Here is a 20686-nt window from a genome sequence, read left to right on the forward strand (position 1 = left end):
GAAGAGCGAGGCAGAAGGTTGGGGGAGATGGAGGTGAGAGTTGGAAGGGGGAAGAAGCGGGGAGGACGCTTTGAGGAGGAGGAGTGAGAGGGGGGAAATGGAGAAGAAATGAGGGTGGGGAGATTTGAAGGGGAGGGGCGAGGGGGTGTTTATGAGGGGAGGGGTTAGTGGGGAGTTTAGGAGGGAAGGGACAAGGGGAGGGATTTGAAAGGGATGGGGGAGATTTGGAGGGGTGAGGGGGGAGTCTAGGAGGGGAGGGGCGAGGGGGAGTCTTGGAGGGGAAGGGTGTGGGGGGAGTTTAGGAGGGAAGGGGCAAGGGGGGAGATTTGAAAGGGATGGGTGATGGGGAGGATTTGGAGGGGAGGGGCAAGGGGGAAGATTTGAAAGGGATGGGTGATGGGGAAGATTTGGAGGGGGGGTGATGGGGAAGTTTTGGAGGTGAGGGGTGATGGGGAAGTTTTGGAGGGGAGGGGTGAGATTGGATTTTGGAAAGTGTACGATTAATGGGAAACGAACAATTATTGCAAAATGAGTTTCTTGTGACCTTCGAGTTAAAAATACGTTTAAGGATGCTGGATGCTGGATGGGGGGTGGAGTGCAGGTGAGTTTAGGGAATGTAGAAAAGAGGCACTGTAAGAGATGGAATTTTTTTTTGGGATGAATAGATTTGGTGAGCAAGTCGAAAGCAACCTTTTAAAGAAGAAGAAGAAAAAGTTGCTATAATATACGACGGAATACAGTACTTCAGGAGAAAGTTTAAACCTTTTTTAATTGAGCAGTGAAAACTATCTGTGGAAATGGGGGAGAAACACGTGGTCGGAGAACGAACGAACGAATAAGAACAACGAATGAACGAATAAGAACAATTCTATACTAATGAAGTATAGAATCCAACATATACTCATGAAGTATGGAATCCAACATATACTAATGAAGTATGGAATCCAATATATACTAATGAAGTATGGAATCCAACATATACTAATGAAGTATGGAATCCCACATATACTAATGAAGTATGGAATCCAACATATACGAATGAAGTATGGAATCCAACATATACTAATGAAGTATGGAATCCAACATATACTAATGAAGTATGGAATCCAACATATAATAATGAAGTATGGAATCCAACATATACTAATGAAGTATGGAATCAAACATTTACTAATGAAGTATGGAATCCAACATATACTAATGAAGTATGGAATCCAACATATACTAATGAAGTATGGAATCCAACATATACTAATGAAGTTTGGAATCCAACATATACTAATGAAGTATAGAATCCAACATATACTAATGGAGTATGGAATCCAACATATACGAATGAAGTATGGAATCCAACATATACTAATGAAGCATGGAATCCAACATATACTAATGAAGCATGGAATCCAACATATACTAATGAAGCATGGAATCCAACATATACTAATGAAGTATGGAATCCAACATATACTAATGAAGTATAGAATCCAACATATACAAATGAAGTGTAGAATCCAACATATACTTATGAAGCATGGAATCCAACATATACTAATGAAGTATGGAATCCAACATATACTAATGAAGTATGGAATCCAACATATACTAATGAAGTATGGAATCCAACATATACTTATGAAGCATGGAATCCAACATATACTAATGAAGTATGGAATCCAACATATACTAATGAAGTATGGAATCCAACATATACTAATGAAGTATGGAATCCAACATATACTAATGAAGTGTAGAATCCAACATATACTAATGAAGTATGGAATCCAACATATACTAATGAAGTATGGAATCCAACATGTACTAATGAAGTATGGAATCCAACATATACTAATGAAGTATGGAATCCAACATATACTAATGAAGTATGGAATCCAACATATACTAATGAAGTATGGAATCCAACATATACTAATGAAGTATGGAATCCAACATATACTAATGAAGTATGGAATCCAACATATACTAATGAAGTGTAGAATCCAACATATACTAATGAAGTATGGAATCCAACATATACTAATGAAGTATGGAATCCAACATGTACTAATGAAGTATGGAATCCAACATATACTTATGAAGCATGGAATCCAACATATACTAATGAAGTATGGAATCCAACATATACTAATGAAGTATGGAATCCAACATATACTAATGAAGTATGGAATCCAACATATACTAATGAAGTGTAGAATCCAACATATACTAATGAAGTATGGAATCCAACATATACTAATGAAGTATGGAATCCAACATATACTAATGAAGTATGGAATCCAACATATACTAATGAAGTGTAGAATCCAACATATACTAATGAAGCATGGAATCCAACATATACTAATGAAGTATGGAATCCAACATATACTAATGAAGTATGGAATCCAACATGTACTAATGAAGTATGGAATCCAACATATACTTATGAAGCATGGAATCCAACATATACTAATGAAGTATGGAATCCAACATATACTAATGAAGTATGGAATCCAACATATACTAATGAAGTATGGAATCCAACATATACTAATGAAGTGTAGAATCCAACATATACTAATGAAGTATGGAATCCAACATATACTAATGAAGTATGGAATCCAACATGTACTAATGAAGTATGGAATCCAACATATACTAATGAAGTATGGAATCCAACATATACTAATGAAGTATGGAATCCAACATATACTAATGAAGTATGGAATCCAACATGTACTAATGAAGTATAGAATCCAACAAAGTATAGCATAATGATCCCTCAGTTGTGAACTTGAGTTCGTGTGAAAAGTCCGTCATGAGATTGCCGTCATGATGTAACTTTAGTGTAGCCTGAGGGATTCAGTGTCATGAGTGGAGGCCTAGGCCTATTCAAGTCACATGATTCAGTGTCATGAGTGGAGGCCTAGGCCTATTCAAGTCACATGATTTAGTGTCATGAGTGTAGGCCAATTCAATTCACATGATTCAAGTTCATGAGTGTAGGCCTATTCAATTCACATGATTCAGTGTCATGAGTGTGGGCCTTGGCCTATTCAATTCACATGATTCAGTGTCATGAGTGTAGGCCTATTCAATTCACATGATTCAAGTTCATGAGTGTTGGCCTATTCAATTCACATGATTCAAGTTCATGAGTGTAGGCCTATTCAATTCACATGATACAAGTTTATGAGTGTCGGCCTATTCAATTCACATGATTCAGTGTCATGTGTAGGCCTATTCAATTCACATGATTCAAGTTTATGAGTGTAGGCCTATTCAAGTCACATGATTCAAGTTCGTGAGTGTAGGCCTATTCAATTCACATGATTCAAGTTCATGAGTGTAGGCCTATTCAATTCACATGATTCAAGTTCATGAGTGTAGGCCTATTCAATTCACATGATTCAAGTTCATGAGTGTAGGCCTATTCAATTCACATGATTCAAGTTCGTGAGTGTAGGCCTATTCAATTCACATGATTCAAGTTCATGAGTGTAGGCCTATTCAATTCACATGATTCAAGTTCATGAGTGTAGGCCTATTCAATTCACATGATTCAAGTTCGTGAGTGTAGGCCTAGGCCTATTCAATTCACATGATTCAAGGTCATGCATGTTTCCAAATGTTCCTCAGTTCCATTTATTGTAGCAATACATCCGTCATCGGCGTCAGAGTAAAGTTTGTCACTTTCCGAGGAAATAACTTCAACAAAAAGATTGTGAAATGTTTATTTACGTCATCAAACAGTCAAACTCGCTGCCGAGTGTCGGACTGACGTGACTGAAATAGGCCTGAGCTTGTGCATCACGATGCGCATTTGACTTACATTGCGCTTCCGACTATGTGCTGAAAAGTCACGAAACGAAGTAAATTTTCACTAAAAATATCCCAAATACTTGTGGTAAGAAATATTCACCACTTTTCTTCTGTTGTGGCAACGCCAAACGGCACAGAAAGTGGCATTTTGGCAGCAATATTCTTGCAGCTTTGGCACATCACAAGCGGTAAAACATCAATAAACCTGAACCGTTGCGGTGTTTTGAATGTCGCGGCCGCGGGCCGGCTGAGGTAAACAGCACTGATTTGCCCTCTTTGGTAATGGCGGCTCACTCTTCTGAACGGCACAGAGTCACGTGATAGGTGCGCACTCTTCTTCATATATAGAACTGTGCATCTCACCGATTCGACATCTTGAGCGCCATTTAAAGAAGTTTGCACTAGTGGGTGTTAAGTTTTTTGTTCTTTCGACCTTTGGTGTTTTCTTTCCCAGTCTCCTTATGATGCAGGTGAATAAGAGTCATTTTGAGGTGCGGTGCGTGTGTGACAGGAATCGGGACGGTTGCTCTCCCTCGGTCCGGATGAGTGGACCCACGTGAACTGTGCTGTTTGGTCCGCGGAGGTCTACGAAGAAGGTGACGGTGCCCTTCGAAATGTCCCAGCCGCAGTGTGGAGGGGGCGACAGCTGGTACGACGTCGGGTGGGGGTGGTCGGGAATGGGTTGGGTGTGCCAAGATGGCATGGAGGGTGAGGGAGGTCGGGAATGGGTTGGGTGTGCCAAGATGGCATGGAGGGTGAGGGAGGTCGGGAATGGGTTGGGTGTGCCAAGATGGCATGGAGGGTGAGGGAGGTCGGGAATGGGTTGGGTGTGCCAAGATGGCATGGAGGGTGAGGGAGGTCGGGAATGGGTTGGGTGTGCCAAGATGGCATGGAGGGTGAGGGAGGTCGGGAATGGGTTGGGTGTGCCAAGATGGCATGGAGGGTGAGGGAGGTCGGGAATGGGTTGGGTGTGCCAAGATGGCATGGAGGGTGAGGGAGGTCGGGAATGGGTTGGGTGTGCCAAGATGGCATGGAGGGTGAGGGAGGTCGGGAATGGGTTGGGTGTGCCAAGATGGCATGGAGGGTGAGGGAGGTCGGGAATGGGTTGGGTGTGCCAAGATGGCATGGAGGGTGAGGGAGGTCGGGAATGGGTTGGGTGTGCCAAGATGGCATGGAGGGTGAGGGAGGTCGGGAATGGGTTGGGTGTGCCAAGATGGCATGGAGGGTGAGGGAGGTCGGGAATGGGTTGGGTGTGCCAAGATGGCATGGAGGGTGAGGGAGGTCGGGAATGGGTTGGGTGTGCCAAGATGGCATGGAGGGTGAGGGAGGTCGGGAATGGGTTGGGTGTGCTAAGATGGCATGGAGGGTGAGGGAAGTTGGGAATGGGTTGGGTGTGCCAAGATGGCATGGAGGGGTGAGGGAGGTCGGGAATGGGTTGGGTGTGCCAAGATGGCATGGAGGGTGAGGGATGTCGGGAATGGGTTGGGTGTGCCAAGATGGCATGGAGGGTGAGGGAGGTCGGGAATGGGTTGGGTGTGCCAAGATGGCATGGAGGGTGAGGGAGGTCGGGAATGGGTTGGGTGTGCCAAGATGGCATGGAGGGTGAGGGAGGTCGGGAATGGGTTGGGTGTGCTAAGATGGCATGGAGGGTGAGGGAGGTCGGGAATGGGTTGGGTGTGCCAAGATGGCATGGAGGGGTGAGGGAGGTCGGGAATGGGTTGGGTATGCCAAGATGGCATGGAGGGTGAGGGAGGTCGGGAATGGGTTGGGTGTACCAAGATGGCATGGAGGGTGAGGGAGGTCGGGAATGGGTTGGGTGTGCCAAGATGGCATGGAGGGTGAGGGATGTCGGGAATGGGTTGGGTGTGCCAAGATGGCATGGATGGCATGGAGGGTGAGGGAGGTCGGGAATGGGTTGGGTGTGCCAAGATGGCATGGAGGGTGAGGGAGGTCGGGAATGGGTTGGGTGTGCCAAGATGGCATGGAGGGTGAGGGAGGTCGGGAATGGATTGTGCCAGGATGGCATGGAGGGTTGGGTGGTTGGGAATGTATTGTGCCAAGATGGCATGGAGGGTGGGGTGGTCGGGAATGGATTGTGCCAAGATGGCATGGAGGGTGGGGTGGTTGGGAATGGATTGTGCCAAGATGGCATGGAGGGTGGGGTGGTCGGGAATGGATTGTGCCAAGATGGCATGGAGGGTGGGGTGGTTGGGAATGGATTGTGCCAAGATGGCATTGAGGGTTGGGTGGTCGGGAATGGATTGTGCCAAGATAGCATGGAGGGTGGGGTGGTCGGGAATGGATTGTGCCAAGATGGCATGGAGGGTGGGGTGGTTGGGAATGGATTGTGCCAAGATGGCATGGAGGGTTGGGTGGTCGGGAATGGATTGTGCCAAGATGGCATGGAGGGTTGGGTGGTTGGGAATGGATTGTGCCAAGATGGCATGGAGGGTGGGGTGGTCGGGAATGGATTGTGCCAAGATGGCATGGAGGGTTGGGTGGTTGGGAATGGATTGTGCCAAGATGGCATGGAGGGTTGGGTGGTTGGGAATGGATTGTGCCAAGATGGCATGGAGGGTTGGGTGATTGGGAATGGATTGTGCCAAGATGGCATGGAGGGTTGGCTGGTCGGGAATGCATTGTGCCAAGATGGCATGGAGGGTGGGGTGGTCGGGAATGGATTGTGCCACGATGGCATGGAGGGTGGGGTGGTCGGGAATGGATTGTGCCAAGATGGCATGGAGGGTTGGGTGTTTGGGAATGGATTGTGCCAAGATGGCATGGAGGGTGGGGTGGTCGGGAATGCATTGTGCCAAGATGGCATGGAGGGTTGGGTGTTTGGGAATGGATTGTGCCAAGATGGCATGGAGGGTTGGGTGTTTGGGAATGGATTGTGCCAAGATGGCATGGAGGGTTGGGTGTTTGGGAATGGATTGTGCCAAGATGGCATGGAGGGTTGGGTGTTTGGGAATGGATTGTGCCACGATGGCATGGAGGGTGGGGTGGTCGGGAATGCATTGTGCCAAGATGGCATGGAGGGTGGGGTGGTCGGGAATGGATTGTGCCACGATGGCATGGAGGGTGGGGTGGTTGGGAATGGATTGTGCCAAGATGGCATGGAGGGTTGGGTGTTTGGGAATGGATTGTGCCAAGATGGCATGGAGGGTGGGGTGGTCGGGAATGGATTGTGCCACGATGGCATGGAGGGTGGGGTGGTCGGGAATGGATTGTGCCAAGATGGCATAGAGGGTTGGGTGGTTGGGAATGGATTGTGCCAAGATGGCATGGAGGGTGGGGTGGTCGGGAATGGATTGTGCCAAGATGGCATGGAGGGTGAGAGAGGTTTGATTCAAATGGGTGAGGAAATGAAGTGGACAAAGAAACGTTTAGTTGTGGATAGTGCAACCACAACAATAAAACTAGAACGCCACTCAGTAGAACGCATACTCCCGCCGTGGGTTTAGTTGGAATAATACGTTTTGTTTAACATCCCCTCTCCCCCAAAAGAATAAATGAAAAAGAAAGTAAGCTCTAACTGTCAGAGAATTAATTTTGATATATCTCAGAATTAGAGGAGAAAAACATCATTTAAGAATAAGAATAAAAGCTTTAATGCAGTAAAACAGAAAAAATCTTTCCCAAAAAAAATTCCCAAAAAATTCCTGGATCCGGAATAATATCCTGAGCTTCACCAAAAACTAATCAATTCTTCCTTTTCCCAAGTGCAATCATCTCACAAACTTTCATCCAAATCCGTTCAGAACTTTTCCAGATATCTTGTTCACAAACACACGAACACACACACACACACGGACGGACACGATCGAATGCGTTACTCACTGGCGGGAGTAATAAACCTGAAAATCGCAGAGCCAGAACCAGAATTATTTATTTGGTCTGGGAAGCCATGCGAGGTTTCTTCTTCTTCAGCCTCACAACCCTGGGTGAATATACGATCTTTTTTTTTTAAAGTTGGAATTTTGCCAAATCTGTTTCATTCGTTTGTTGATATACCTCAGCCATTGACAAATCTGGAACTAAGTCTATAAGTTCATCAAATACTGACAACACGAATGACATTCGCTGAGCTAAATGTTGATATCTCTTCTGAGGTAAAAAAAAAAAAAAAAAGTTTTAAAGCATTATACGTATCAAACGATACATTTTATGAAACGGCGAAACCTAATACACACTTTGGTGGTTTTAAAATGACAGAATATATCTTTATTAGAAAAAAAAAATGAACATGGAAGACGACGCTGCTAAAAAAAATACAGCGCTCTAACGCATAACCACGAGTTTAAACTACATTTACAACAAATATGAAAACTATTTTCATATCACAATGTCAAATATAGAAGATAATGTTAAAAAAAATGAGCCCTATCTTCCAATGGTAAAAAAAATCCTTCAAAAAATTCATGGATAGGGAATAATATCCTGAGCTTCACCAAAAACGAATCAATTCTTGCTTATCCAAAGGGCAATCATCCCACCAACGTTCATCCAAATCCGTTCAGAACTTTTCCAGATATCTTCTTCACGAACATACGACACACACACATCCACGGACGGACACGAGTGAATGCATTACTCCCTGACTGGAGTAATAATGTTATGAAAATTTCAGGTTGGTGTTTGAAATGGCCAAACTTGTCGATGTGATGGAATTTGTAAAACTAGTAATACCCACTCCCTCTGGGAGTGAAATATCATTTGAATACCCACTCCCTCTGGGAGTGAAATATCATTTGAATACTTGAAATATCATTTGAAATATCATTTCAATACCCACTCCCTCTGGGAGTGAAATATCATTTCAATACCCACTCCCTCTGGGAGTGAAATATCATTTCAATACCCACTCCCTCTGGGAGTGAAATATCATTTCAATACCCACTCCCTATGGGAGTGAAATATCATTTCAATACCCACTCCCTATGGGAGTGAAATATCATTTGAATACCCACTCCCTCTGGGAGTGAAATATCATTTGAATACCCACTCCCTCTGGGAGTGAAATATCATTTGAATACCCACTCCCTCTGGGAGTGAAATATCATTTCAATACCCACTCCCTCTGGGAGTGAAATATCATTTGAATACCCACTCCCTCTGGGAGTGAAATATCATTTGAATACCCACTCCCTCTGGGAGTGAAATATCATTTCAATACCCACTCCCTCTGGGAGTGAAATATCATTTCAATACCCACTCCCTCTGGGAGTGAAATATCATTTCAATACCCACTCCCTCTGGGAGTGAAATATCATTTCAATACCCACTCCCACTGGGAGTGAAATATCATTTCAATACCCACTCCCACTGGGAGTGAAATATCATTTCAATACTCACTCCCTCTGGGAGTGAAATATCATTTCAATACCCACTCCTTCTGGGAGTGAAATATCATTTCAATACCCACTCCCTCTGGGAGTGAAATATCATTTCAATACCCACTCCCTCTGGGAGTGAAATATCATTTCAATACCCACTCCCTCTGGGAGTGAAACATCATTTCAATACCCACTCCCTCTGGGAGTGAAACATCATTTCAATACCCACTCCCTCTGGGAGTGAAACATCATTTCAATACCCACTCCCTCTGGGAGTGAAACATCATTTCAATACCCACTCCCTCTGGGAGTGAAATATCATTTCAATACCCACTCCCTCTGGGAGTGAAATATCATTTCAATACCCACTCCCTCTGGGAGTGAAATATCATTTCAATACCCACTCCCTCTGGGAGTGAAATATCATTTCAATACCCACTCCCTCTGGGAGTGAAACATCATTTCAATACCCACTCCCTCTGGGAGTGAAATATCATTTCAATACCCACTCCCTCTGGGAGTGAAACATCATTTCAATACCCACTCCCTCTGGGAGTGAAATATCATTTCAATACCCACTCCCTCTGGGAGTGAAATATCATTTCAATACCCACTCCCTCTGGGAGTGAAACATCATTTCAATACCCACTCCCTCTGGGAGTGATCAGTGGTTGAAGCACCTGCACTCTTCCCCGTGTACAGGCAAAAATCACAGTCTCCCCATTCTTGCTGGGGATGGATGGTTGGATGAATGGATGGAGGGGGTGCGGTTGTGGGATGCCGATGACCTGACCCTGGGTACCCTGAGCATATCATCGTCAAAATTTGATGGAGATCGGCAGAGCCATTTTTAGCCGCGTCGCAGACGCTGCTCATAGAGTGCACTCTGCTGTTGTTGTTGTTGTTACCACCTCTTCTTCTTCTTGTTCTTGCGGAGAAGACAAAACCTCAAAGCTCCACCCATTCTGGGAACCATAGCTCCACCCATTGTGGGAGAGCCTTCATATAAACAAATATCCACCATTTTATTAACTCGCATATCTTTGAGGCCTGTTTTGTAGGCCCGTGGTGTCTTCTTCTCACACAGTTTTCTTTCAAATCAAATTCGATATATCATTTCATTTTTCACAGTCGCCAACATAGTTTTAGACTCGGTTGAAAAAAAACGGGAAGAAAATCCGATGAAAGTTGCCCTTTATAGAACGAAATGAATTCTCAAAGGCCTGTAACTTCAAGTCCATTGACCTATATTTTTTTTAAATCGCGGCATGCTCAGTCATACACCGCCCGAAATAGGAGACGGGAAAATGCCGAGATATATATTTTTTTAAATCGCGGCATGCTCAGGCATACACCGCCCGAAATAACAGACGGGAAAATGCCGAGGTATATTAAAAATTCGTCCATTTGATGACAATCGTCACGATGAAATATTTAATTTATACGTCGTCACAATAATGTGGAGAGAGGAGCATAGCTTCGTTCACGTGTCGCCACACACGGGAAATTGCCGAGATATATATATTTTTAAATCGCGGCATGCTTAGTCATACACCGCCTGAAATAACAGACGGGAAAATGCCGAGATATATTAAAAATTCGTCGCCACACACGGGAAATTGCCGAGATATATTTTCACTTTGCACAAAAATAACATCAAGTAATCGAATCAATAGGAATGTCCTGTGCCTATAACATCGACGTTTTCGGCACAGCTGCATCTAGGCATTGTGTAACATCGACGCGGCTTTTGTTTTAATTAAAACTTTTTGTACTTGTTTATTGTATAAATATAATGATCAGACGGACAGAGAATTGTCTGGTTTTAAATTTACTCGTTTAGTTTCGTTCTGGACTCTTTCAATAATTTAGACACATTTAGATCTCTTCACCCTTCCAACTTTTTATACCCTTTTAGCCTTTACACCCCTTAAGTACCTTTTGATTCCTTCGACCTTAACACCATTTAGATCACTTCCACCCTTCAGACCGATGAGACAGCTTGGAGGACCCTTGACCATTTAGACCTTTACAATACAAAACAAATAAATAATATCACCAATATTACAAATAAATGTGTACAAAATAACTGTTTGTATTATGATTGGTGTAAATCATGACAACACAGCAACTCAAGTTTAGTCAGGTCATTATCCTCAGTTAAAACAAGCCCATGACTCCAGTGACGACGTGTGATGAGGTGAGCGGAGCGAGCTGATCACGCTAGTGAAGAATCATTTTGGTTGTCACAATCAATGATGCAATGTCCGTTTATTGTTGTTTTATCTTCCAGCGTTGTGACAGGTGTGGCGGTCTTGGTGCGACGGTTGGTTGTGCGCTGCCAGCCTGCCAGGCAAATTATCACTTCATGTGCGGCCGAGCACTGGGAGCTTGTTTTCTGGAACACAAGGCCATTTACTGTCCTCCACATCGTGGAATTGCACATGGAGAGGTACGTTAAGGAGCACCTGTGTGAGTCACCTGTGTGAGTTCTGTCAGACGTGTGTGAGTGCTGTCAGACGTGTGTGAATCACCTGTGTGAGTGCTGTGAGACGTGTGTGAGTCACCTGCGTGAGTGCTGTCAGACGTGTGTGAGTCACCTGTGTGAGTGCTGTCAGACGTGTGTAAGTGCTGTCAGACCAGCCGGAGGCGGAGCAAGAAGAGAGCGCTCATGTTTGTGTGCCCGTGTGCTTGCGCTCACCTTTGGCAAATCCATATGATTTGTGTCATTGAAGGTTTGGTTGGGTCTGGAGGAGTCGGTGGAACGGGTTCATGTTTCAAAGAAATTTTGCGTTTTCTTGTTAGATGGTCTTTGGTTTGAGGTTGACGCTCGTTTCCTCAAACAGCTTGATCTCTGACCTAAATTTGTATTCTGTCCTGGTCACTCAACTACAGACATGCTGCTGCTCCTCTCTCAACAATAGATGCAGGCCCTGAAGTTCAAGCAAGAGGTCATTCATGGCTGTCTCTGCACATCTTCGATATTCCACAGAGTCTGGCACCTGCTCTTCTTGCCAAGCTTCCTGCTTGTGGTATACAAGGCCACCTTCATACTTGATCTGTTGACCAAATGCACTCGTGCTGTCATTGTGTTTCTCAACGAATCCTCTCCCCTCTCTGTCCAGGGCTTCAGCGTCTCAAACTCTTGGGCCTCACCTCACCTCACCATCAGGCACAATTTTTTTTGGGCAGATAATTTACCAAAACTGGCCTTCAAAGCCATCCATAGATTGGGCATCTCCCACTGTGCCAAGTCCTTCCTTGGTAAATCTGAAGTTATCATAGCCTTGAGGAATTTGTCCATAGCTCGATGGAATACTTCTCTCTCTCTCTCTCTCATTTGGGCTGGAAGCCCCCACTTCGTAACTGTCTCTCTTCAATGTTGTGGAATCTCCCACAAGAACTAAAAGCATGGGGCCTGCTGCGCTCACTTCACTAACAGGTTGGTGGCTTCAATTTTCTCCTTCTCCTCTGGTCATGCTCCCTCTGCCCTTGAATCCCTCAAAGGTCACACATTCTTCAACCTTCCCCTTCTTGTGAAACTCCCAAAGTCCAGGTTCATCATTCACCTCTTACCTTCCTTCTTGTCTTCTCCCGCTGGGCTAGTGGAACCACTTTTCTCAATTTATTCAACCCCACCCTTCCCTCGAGGGCTTCAACATGGCCGTGCACCATCGAAGTCATCCTGCATGCGTTACCCACATTGCTTTATTTTCTCCTCATTAACTCTCCTCTACCTCTCCTCATTTACTCACATGTACTGTTGCCCCTCCTCTTCTCTCCCCTCCTGTTCATTCACCCCCTCATCGTGTCCATGTGCAATGCTCTGTCAGTACCCTATCTAATGGCCTACTGTCAGCACCCTATCGAATGGCCTACTGTCAGCACCCTCTCTAATGGCCTACTGTCAGCACCCTCTCTAATGGCCTATTCTCAGCACCCTATCTAATGGCCTACTGTCAGTACCTTATCTAATGGCCGACTGTCAGCACCCTATCTAATGGCCTACTGTCAGCACCCTATCTAATGGTCCACTGTCAGCACCCTATCTAATGGCCTACTGTCAGCACCCTATCTAATGGTCGACTGTCAGCACCCTATCTAATGGCCTACTGTCAGCACCCTATCTAATGGCCTACTGTCAGCACCCTATCTAATGGCCTACTGTCAGCACCCTATCTAATGGTCTACTGTCAGCACCCTATCTAATGGTCTACTGTCAGCACCCTATCTAATGGTCTACTGTCAGTTCCCTATCTAATGGTCCACTGTCAGCACCCTATTTAATGGTCTACTGTCAGCACCCTATCTAATGGTATACTGTCAGCACCCTATCTAATGGTCTACTGTCAGTTCCCTATCTAATGGTCTACTGTCAGCACCCTATCTAATGGTCTACTGTCAGCACCCTATCTAATGGTCTACTGTCAGTTCCATATCTAATGGTCTACTGTCAGCACCCTATCTAATGGTCTACTGTCAGCACCCTATCTAATGGTCTACTGTCAGTTCCCTATCTAATGGTCTACTGTTAGCACCCTATCTAATGGTCTACTGTCAGCACCCTATCTAATGGTCTACTGTCAGTTCCCTATCTAATGGTCTACTGTCAGCACCCTATCTAATGGTCTACTGTCAGCACCCTATCTAATGGTCTACTGTCAGCACCCTATCTAATGGTCTACTGTCAGCACCCTATCTAATGGTCTACTGTCAGTTCCCTATCTAATGGTCTACTGTCAGCACCCTATCGAATGGCCTACTGTCAGCACCCTCTCTAATGGCCTACTGTCAGCACCCTATCTAATGGCCTACTGTCAGCACCCTATCTAATGGTCCACTGTCAGCACCCTATCTAATGGCCTACTGTCAGCACCCTATCTAATGGCCTACTGTCAGCACCCTATCTAATGGCCTACTGTCAGCACCCTATCTAATGGTCTACTGTCAGCACCCTATCTAATGGTCTACTGTCAGTTCCCTATCTAATGGTCTACTGTCAGCACCCTATCGAATGGCCTACTGTCAGCACCCTCTCTAATGGTCTACTGTCAGCACCCTATCTAATGGCCTACTGTCAGCACCCTATCTAATGGTCCACTGTCAGCACCCTATCTAATGGCCTACTGTCAGCACCCTATCTAATGGCCTACTGTCAGCACCCTATCTAATGGCCTACTGTCAGCACCCTATCTAATGGACTACTGTCAGCACCCTATCTAATGGCCTACTGTCAGCACCCTATCTAATGGCCTACTGTCAGCACCCTATCTAATGGCCTACTGTCAGCACCCTATCTAATGGCCTACTGTCAGCACCCTATCTAATGGTCTACTGTCAGCACCCTATCTAATGGTCTACTGTCAGCACCCTATCTCATGGTCTACTGTCAGCACCCTATCTAATGGCCTACTGTCAGCACCCTATCTAATGGCCTACTGTCAGCACCCTATCTAATGGCCTATTGTCAGCACCCTATCTAATGGCCTACTGTCAGTACCCTATCTAATGGCCTACTGTCAGCACCCTATCTAATGGCCTACTGTCAGCACCCTATCTAATGGTCCACTGTCAGCACCCTATCTAATGGCCTACTGTCAGCACCCTATCTAATGGTCGACTGTCAGCACCCTATCTAATGGCCTTCTGTCAGCACCCTATCTAATGGCCTACTGTCAGCACCCTATCTAATGGTCTACTGTCAGCACCCTATCTAATGGTCTACTGTCAGCACCCTATCTAATGGTCTACTGTCAGCACCCTATCTAATGGTCTACTGTCAGTTCCCTATCTAATGGTCCACTGTCAGCACCCTCTCTAATGGTCTACTGTCAGCACCCTATCTAATGGTCTACTGTCAGCACCCTATCTAATGGTCTACTGTCAGTTCCCTATCTAATGGTCTACTGTCAGCACCCTATCTAATGGTCTACTGTCAGCACCCTATCTAATGGTCTACTGTCAGTTCCATATCTAATGGTCTACTGTCAGCACCCTATCTAATGGTCTACTGTCAGCACCCTATCTAATGGTCTACTGTCAGTTCCCTATCTAATGGTCTACTGTCAGCACCCTATCTAATGGTCTACTGTCAGCACCCTATCTAATGGTCTACTGTCAGTTCCCTATCTAATGGTCTACTGTCAGCACCCTATCTAATGGTCTACTGTCAGCACCCTATCTAATGGTCTACTGTCAGCACCCTATCTAATGGTCTACTGTCAGTTCCCTATCTAATGGTCTACTGTCAGCACCCTATCTAATGGTCTACTGTCAGCACCCTATCTAATGGTCTACTGTCAGTTCCCTATCTAATGGTCTACTGTCAGCACCCTATCTAATGGTCTACTGTCAGCACCCTATCTAATGGTCTACTGTCAGTTCCCTATCTAATGGTCTACTGTCAGCACCCTATCTAATGGTCTACTGTCAGCACCCTATCTAATGGTCTACTGTCAGCACCCTATCTAATGGTCTACTGTCAGCACCCTATCTAATGGTATACTGACAGCACCCTATCTAATGGTCTACTGTCAGCACCCTATCTAATGGTCTACTGTCAGTTCCCTATCTAATGGTCTACTGTCAGCACCCTATCTAATGGTCTACTGTCAGCACCCTATCTAATTGTCTACTGTCAGCACCCTATATAATGGTCTACTGTCAGCACCCTATATAATGGTCTACTGTCAGCACCCTATGTAATGGTCTACTGTCAGCACCCTATCTAATGGTCTACTGTCAGCACCCTATCTAATGGTCTACTGTCAGCACCCTATCTCATGGTCTATTGTCAGTATGTTGCCTTCTATTATTTTTCGTCTCGCATGAGTCGAGACTTTGTCTTCATAAGAAATATATATTTTGTTTCTACAATCCTTGGAGTTGCATCACGATGCAATTATTATTGAATGTGTTGTACAGGAAGTAATGTGAAGAGGTCTTGCGATGAAATGCACGTTTTTATGCCTGTGGTTATTTTGTGCAGGAGGTAGTTGCAGAAGGGTTTGCTGTGAATCGCAGGGTATTTGTTGACCCTGATCGACTTTCCCTTCGTCGGAAGTTCATTACCGGATTGGAGCCACACTCCATCTCCATCGCCATCGGTAAAGGAACTTTGACTTCATTAATCCTTGGTGCGGAAATGCTCAGACTGTTTGGTCGGATGATGACATTGTCCCACGTGATCACTTGTTACAGTGCACACACTGGCATGGCAGTGTCTTTTGAAATTACTAGTGTGGATCGGCTTGGCTCGCTACGCTGACCTCATCACACGTCATCACCGCAGAGGCACGGGCTTGTTTTAACTGAGGATAATGACCTGACTGAACTTGAGTTGCTGTGTTCCCATGATTAACTCCAATCACAACACAAACATTGTTTTATACAAATTTATTTTGTCGTTTTTTATTTATTTATTTATTTTATGAGATTTCACCCACCACAAAGCCTTTAATGCCACTCCAGGTGGAGCTACACAAAGGAAAGTATCGATATTAGACATTAGACAGAAAGGAGGAATCTATTGACATTCCTCTTGAATTGAGGTAGGTTGGGATAGAGGGGAAAGCAGGATGCAGGTAAACTGTTACAGAGTGATGGCATGTGGGGAAAGAAACTAGAAGAATACCTCATAGTCTTAATACTGGTAATATTAGGGTCTTCAGCGTCTTTAACGATATTCAGGTCTTTTGGGTCCTCTGGGTCCTCTGGGTCTCCAGGGTATTTTGGGGCTTTTAGATTTATTTTGGGTCTTTGGGTTATTTTGGGAATTCAGTATTGAAATTATATTTCACTCCCAGAGGAAGTGGGTATTCAAATGATATTTCACTCCCAGAGGGAGTAGGTATTCAAATGATATTTCACTCCCAGAGGGAGTGGGTATTCAAATGATATTTCACTCCGAGGGAGTGGGTATTGAAATGATATTGCACTCCCAGAGGGAGCGAGTCTTGAAATGATATTTCACTCCCAGAGGGAGTGGGTCTGTTGGGTCTTCTGGGTATTTTGGGTCATCTGAGTATTTAAGGGTCTTTTGGGTCTTCAGGGTATTTTGGGTCTTTAAAGGTCACTGGGGTCGTTTTTGGTTATTTTGTGTCTTCAGGGTATTTTTGGTCTTTTGGGTCTTCAGGGTATTTTGGGTCTTCAGGATATTTTGGGTCTTTGGGGTCCTTTGGTCCTCTTAGTCTTTAAGGGTATTTGGGGTCTTCAGGGTCTTTAGGCTCTTTAAGGGTCTTTTGGGTTCTCTGGGTCTTTTGGATCTTTGGAATATTTTGTGTCTTCCTGGTCTTTTGGGGCATCTGTGTCTTTGGAGTCATCTGGGTCTTTTTGGATCTTTTGGGTCTTTTTTCGTTATTTGGGGTCTCTTGGTTCTTTGACAGCAATTACAGCTGTGAGTGTTCGGTCAGCAAAAAAAAAATATTTTTTTTCATGTATTTGCTGATTATTCCACCCTCTACATGTCAACTCTCATCCTTCAGACAGACAAGGCAGTAACCTCTTCCCTCTCTGTAGACCTGTATAAAATCAGGAGCTGGTCCAACACTTGGAATATACCTTTCAACCCCGACAAATCCCACACACTCACCCGACATCTCCGAAAGGACCGTCGTCTGACACACTGTCAACAGCTATCCCGACCACACACATTTTACCCTCCCGATCCCTTCCCCTCTTCTGTATCCGATGCTTCCTCTTCCTTAATGGCATGGACCTCAAACATCCAAAGCCATCGCTCAAACCTGATTGATCTCTCCATTCAGGTTGCTTTTGACAAACCAGAATTGATCTGCTTAACATAAACTTTCCCCCTTCAAGACGTCTCCGATTCCTTAATATATCTCTCCCTAGATACTCCCTCCTCTGATATGTTAGACCTGAGCCTCGTCCAGGTGGAAGACTTGCTCTCTTCATGAAAATCTCTATTCTTCACTCTCCCAGCACTGCCCTCACTTCAACACACCCCCAGGCATACGTCTGGTTACGGCTTCCCTTCCGCTCACACCTTTTGTTAATATGGGGCAAAGGACCGTCATTTCCTCTTCTCCAATGGCTTGATCTCTGATCATCAATTTGGATTCAGAGCACACCACTCTACTCTGGACATGCTGCTTCTGCTGTCTTAACAATGGATGGAGGTCCTCAATGCCAAGCAGGAAATCAGAGCTGTCTCCCTTGACATATCACGTGCCTTCGATACGGTCTGGCACCCAGCTCTGCGCACCAAACTCTCCTCCTATGGTATCCATGGAAACCTCCACGCATGGCTTGCAGACTTCCTCTCTGGTCGTAGTCAACGTGTGACCCTGAATGGATTTCTCTCATCTCCCCTTCCTGTTCTGGCTGGAGTTCCCCAAGGCAGTGTTCTGGGCCCTGTGCTTTTTCTGGTCTTCATCAATGATCTCTCCGACTCTCTGGAAAATCCTCTCTATCTCTTTGCTGATGACTCCACTATCTGCCGCTCCATTCCTCATCTCTCAGATCGGCAGTCTGCAGCCTCCTCACTCTCTGCAGACCAGGACAAAATTACAGACTGGTCAAACAACTGGAACATGTCTTTCAATCCTGACAAATCTCACACACTTACGATGTCTCTCCGAAAAGACCGACTGGACAACCCTCCCATCTACTTTCTCAACAATCCTCTCAGAAGTTCTATCACTCAAGCTTTTGGGTCTCACTATCTGCCATGATCTTTCCTTAGTAAGGGAAACATATGAAAATCTGTTAACTAAATTGTTACCAAAAAATTTCTTCACCAATATGTTTGTAAAGGTGTGTAATAACATGTGTTAAAATGTTGAAGGTCAACTCCCGTGGGAAACCCAGAAAAAAAGCTGTTGAATTCGGGTACCAAAAAATTATTTTCGAGAATTTTTTTTTTTTAAATCGGCCCTTAAGTAACTTATGAGGGGTCAAATAAGGGTTTTTCATGATTCTGAGTTGATTGTTAACATTTATATTTCACCACAGACACTCCTTTGTGGAAAAATAATTTCTAAAGATATCTCATTTTCTACTTTGCAGGACATGGAGTCTAGCAATATGGATGAAGACGTTACTCCACCTGTGCTCAATTGCTTCATCTGTGCACGCTCGGATACACCAGCTGAAAGGCTCATACAGGCAACTCCAAAGGGATACTCAACTTTATTGAAACAAGCAGAAACTGTCGAAAATGTTACTGTTGTGGAACGTATGAAGGAGGCTCAAAAGGAAGGAAAACTGAGGTACCACCAGAAGTGTAAAAATGATCTGTACAACAACTTTGTTGCAACCACCAAGAAGTCAGCTCAAGCATCAAAGGCAGAGAAAGAGTCATCAAAGTTGAAGAGAAGACGCACTACTTGTGAGTTCAGTTCATCAACTGGCTGCAGTTCTAGAAGACCACAGTCAGTTGACCTCCTGTATAAGGATGTATGCATTCTTTGCAACCAACCAGCCCAGCTCTACAAAAATAATCCAGCACAAGCTAGAAAGAAATACAGAGTGCCAGATAATTTGACTGCAGATACACTGAAGGCAAGCTTGCTGAAGACAGCACGGTGATCTTCCGATTTGGCTGAAGGCTGTGATTATAATAAAGCAGGCAAATCTACCCGTCATTCCAAGGTTGGGTGGTTTTCACCTGCTGAAGTCTTATCTTGGATCAATGGGTAACATCATGGAAGATTCTGGACTACTAGATGTGATCCAGTTGATCTATCCTGGAAGTACGACAGCCAACCACATCATGGATGGAGGATGTTTTGACAAGGCAATCCGTGTTCACCTCCTCATCGATGCAGCCATCTATCAACACATCATGAAACTTGCCTTCACTGAGGAGGAGCGTGGTGACATGAAGACCTTCATGGAGAAGGTGGCTGATGGGAAGATGGGAGCCAGACACTCAGACCCAGTAGTGCCAGTGTTTGAGCAAAGGTTTGAAGAAACCTTCAAACGACTCGCAAAAGGAGGAAGAACACCTGCACTCTGGGTGGAGTACCACCACATGGTAGATGTGATCAAGGTCTTTATCAGAACCGAGCGACTTGCAGACCACAATGGGCATCTGTCCTGCATTGTTACCAAGATGCTTCACATCTTTGCCGCTGCAGGCCATCATCAGTATGCCAAGGGCGCATGGCTGTACTGTCAACTCATGAAGGAACTAGAAACTTTGCCTGCTTACAAAGACACCTTAGAACGTCTCACTGCCCACGGGAACCACGTTGTCCGTTACTCAAGTCATGAGTGGTCCGGCACATGGTGTGACATTTGCATTGAGCAGACATTAATGAAGGCAGCCAGGTCACAAGGTGGACTGAGCAGAGGAAGAATGAGAAACAGTTTTTCTGGCCACAAATGCTGGGTGCTCACCCTCAGTCACCTGTCTGATGTCAACCGGCGGATGGAGGAGGACGTCAGTAAACATGTTCCAGTCCGCAGAGACCTTGCCAAGACACAGATGAAGCGAGATGCAGAGGCAGTTGAACTTGTCCTAAAATGGTTTGAGGAGATCAAACCATTCGACAACGATAGAGACA

General features: G+C 44.9%; 1 protein-coding gene across 6 annotated transcripts in view; it reads left to right on the forward strand.

Annotated features, from left to right (window-relative positions):
- The window catches only part of LOC137439984 (histone-lysine N-methyltransferase 2A), a 248494-nt gene that overhangs the window by 111003 nt on the left and 116805 nt on the right, over nt 1-20686 (forward strand). For 3 of the 6 annotated variants that reach the window (XR_013621442.1, XM_068136309.2, XM_078768499.1), the window contains exons 18-21: nt 4331-4468; nt 11449-11607; nt 12080-12187; nt 16144-16291. Coding sequence is in view for 5 of the 6 variants with exons in the window: in XM_068136309.2 (XP_067992410.2) it covers nt 4331-4468; nt 11449-11607; nt 12080-12187; nt 16144-16291 (553 nt within the window). In the remaining variant the exon portion in view is untranslated. The remainder of the gene's footprint in view (nt 1-4330; nt 4469-11448; nt 11608-12079; nt 12188-16143; nt 16292-20686) is intronic. The other 3 variants (XM_068136310.2, XM_068136311.2, XM_068136313.2) reach the window with 3 other exon arrangements.

Source organism: Myxine glutinosa, chromosome 14 (assembly GCF_964187855.1).
Source record: "Myxine glutinosa chromosome 14, kmMyxGlut1.1, whole genome shotgun sequence".
In the NCBI taxonomy this organism is placed as follows: Eukaryota; Metazoa; Chordata; class Myxini; order Myxiniformes; family Myxinidae; genus Myxine; species Myxine glutinosa.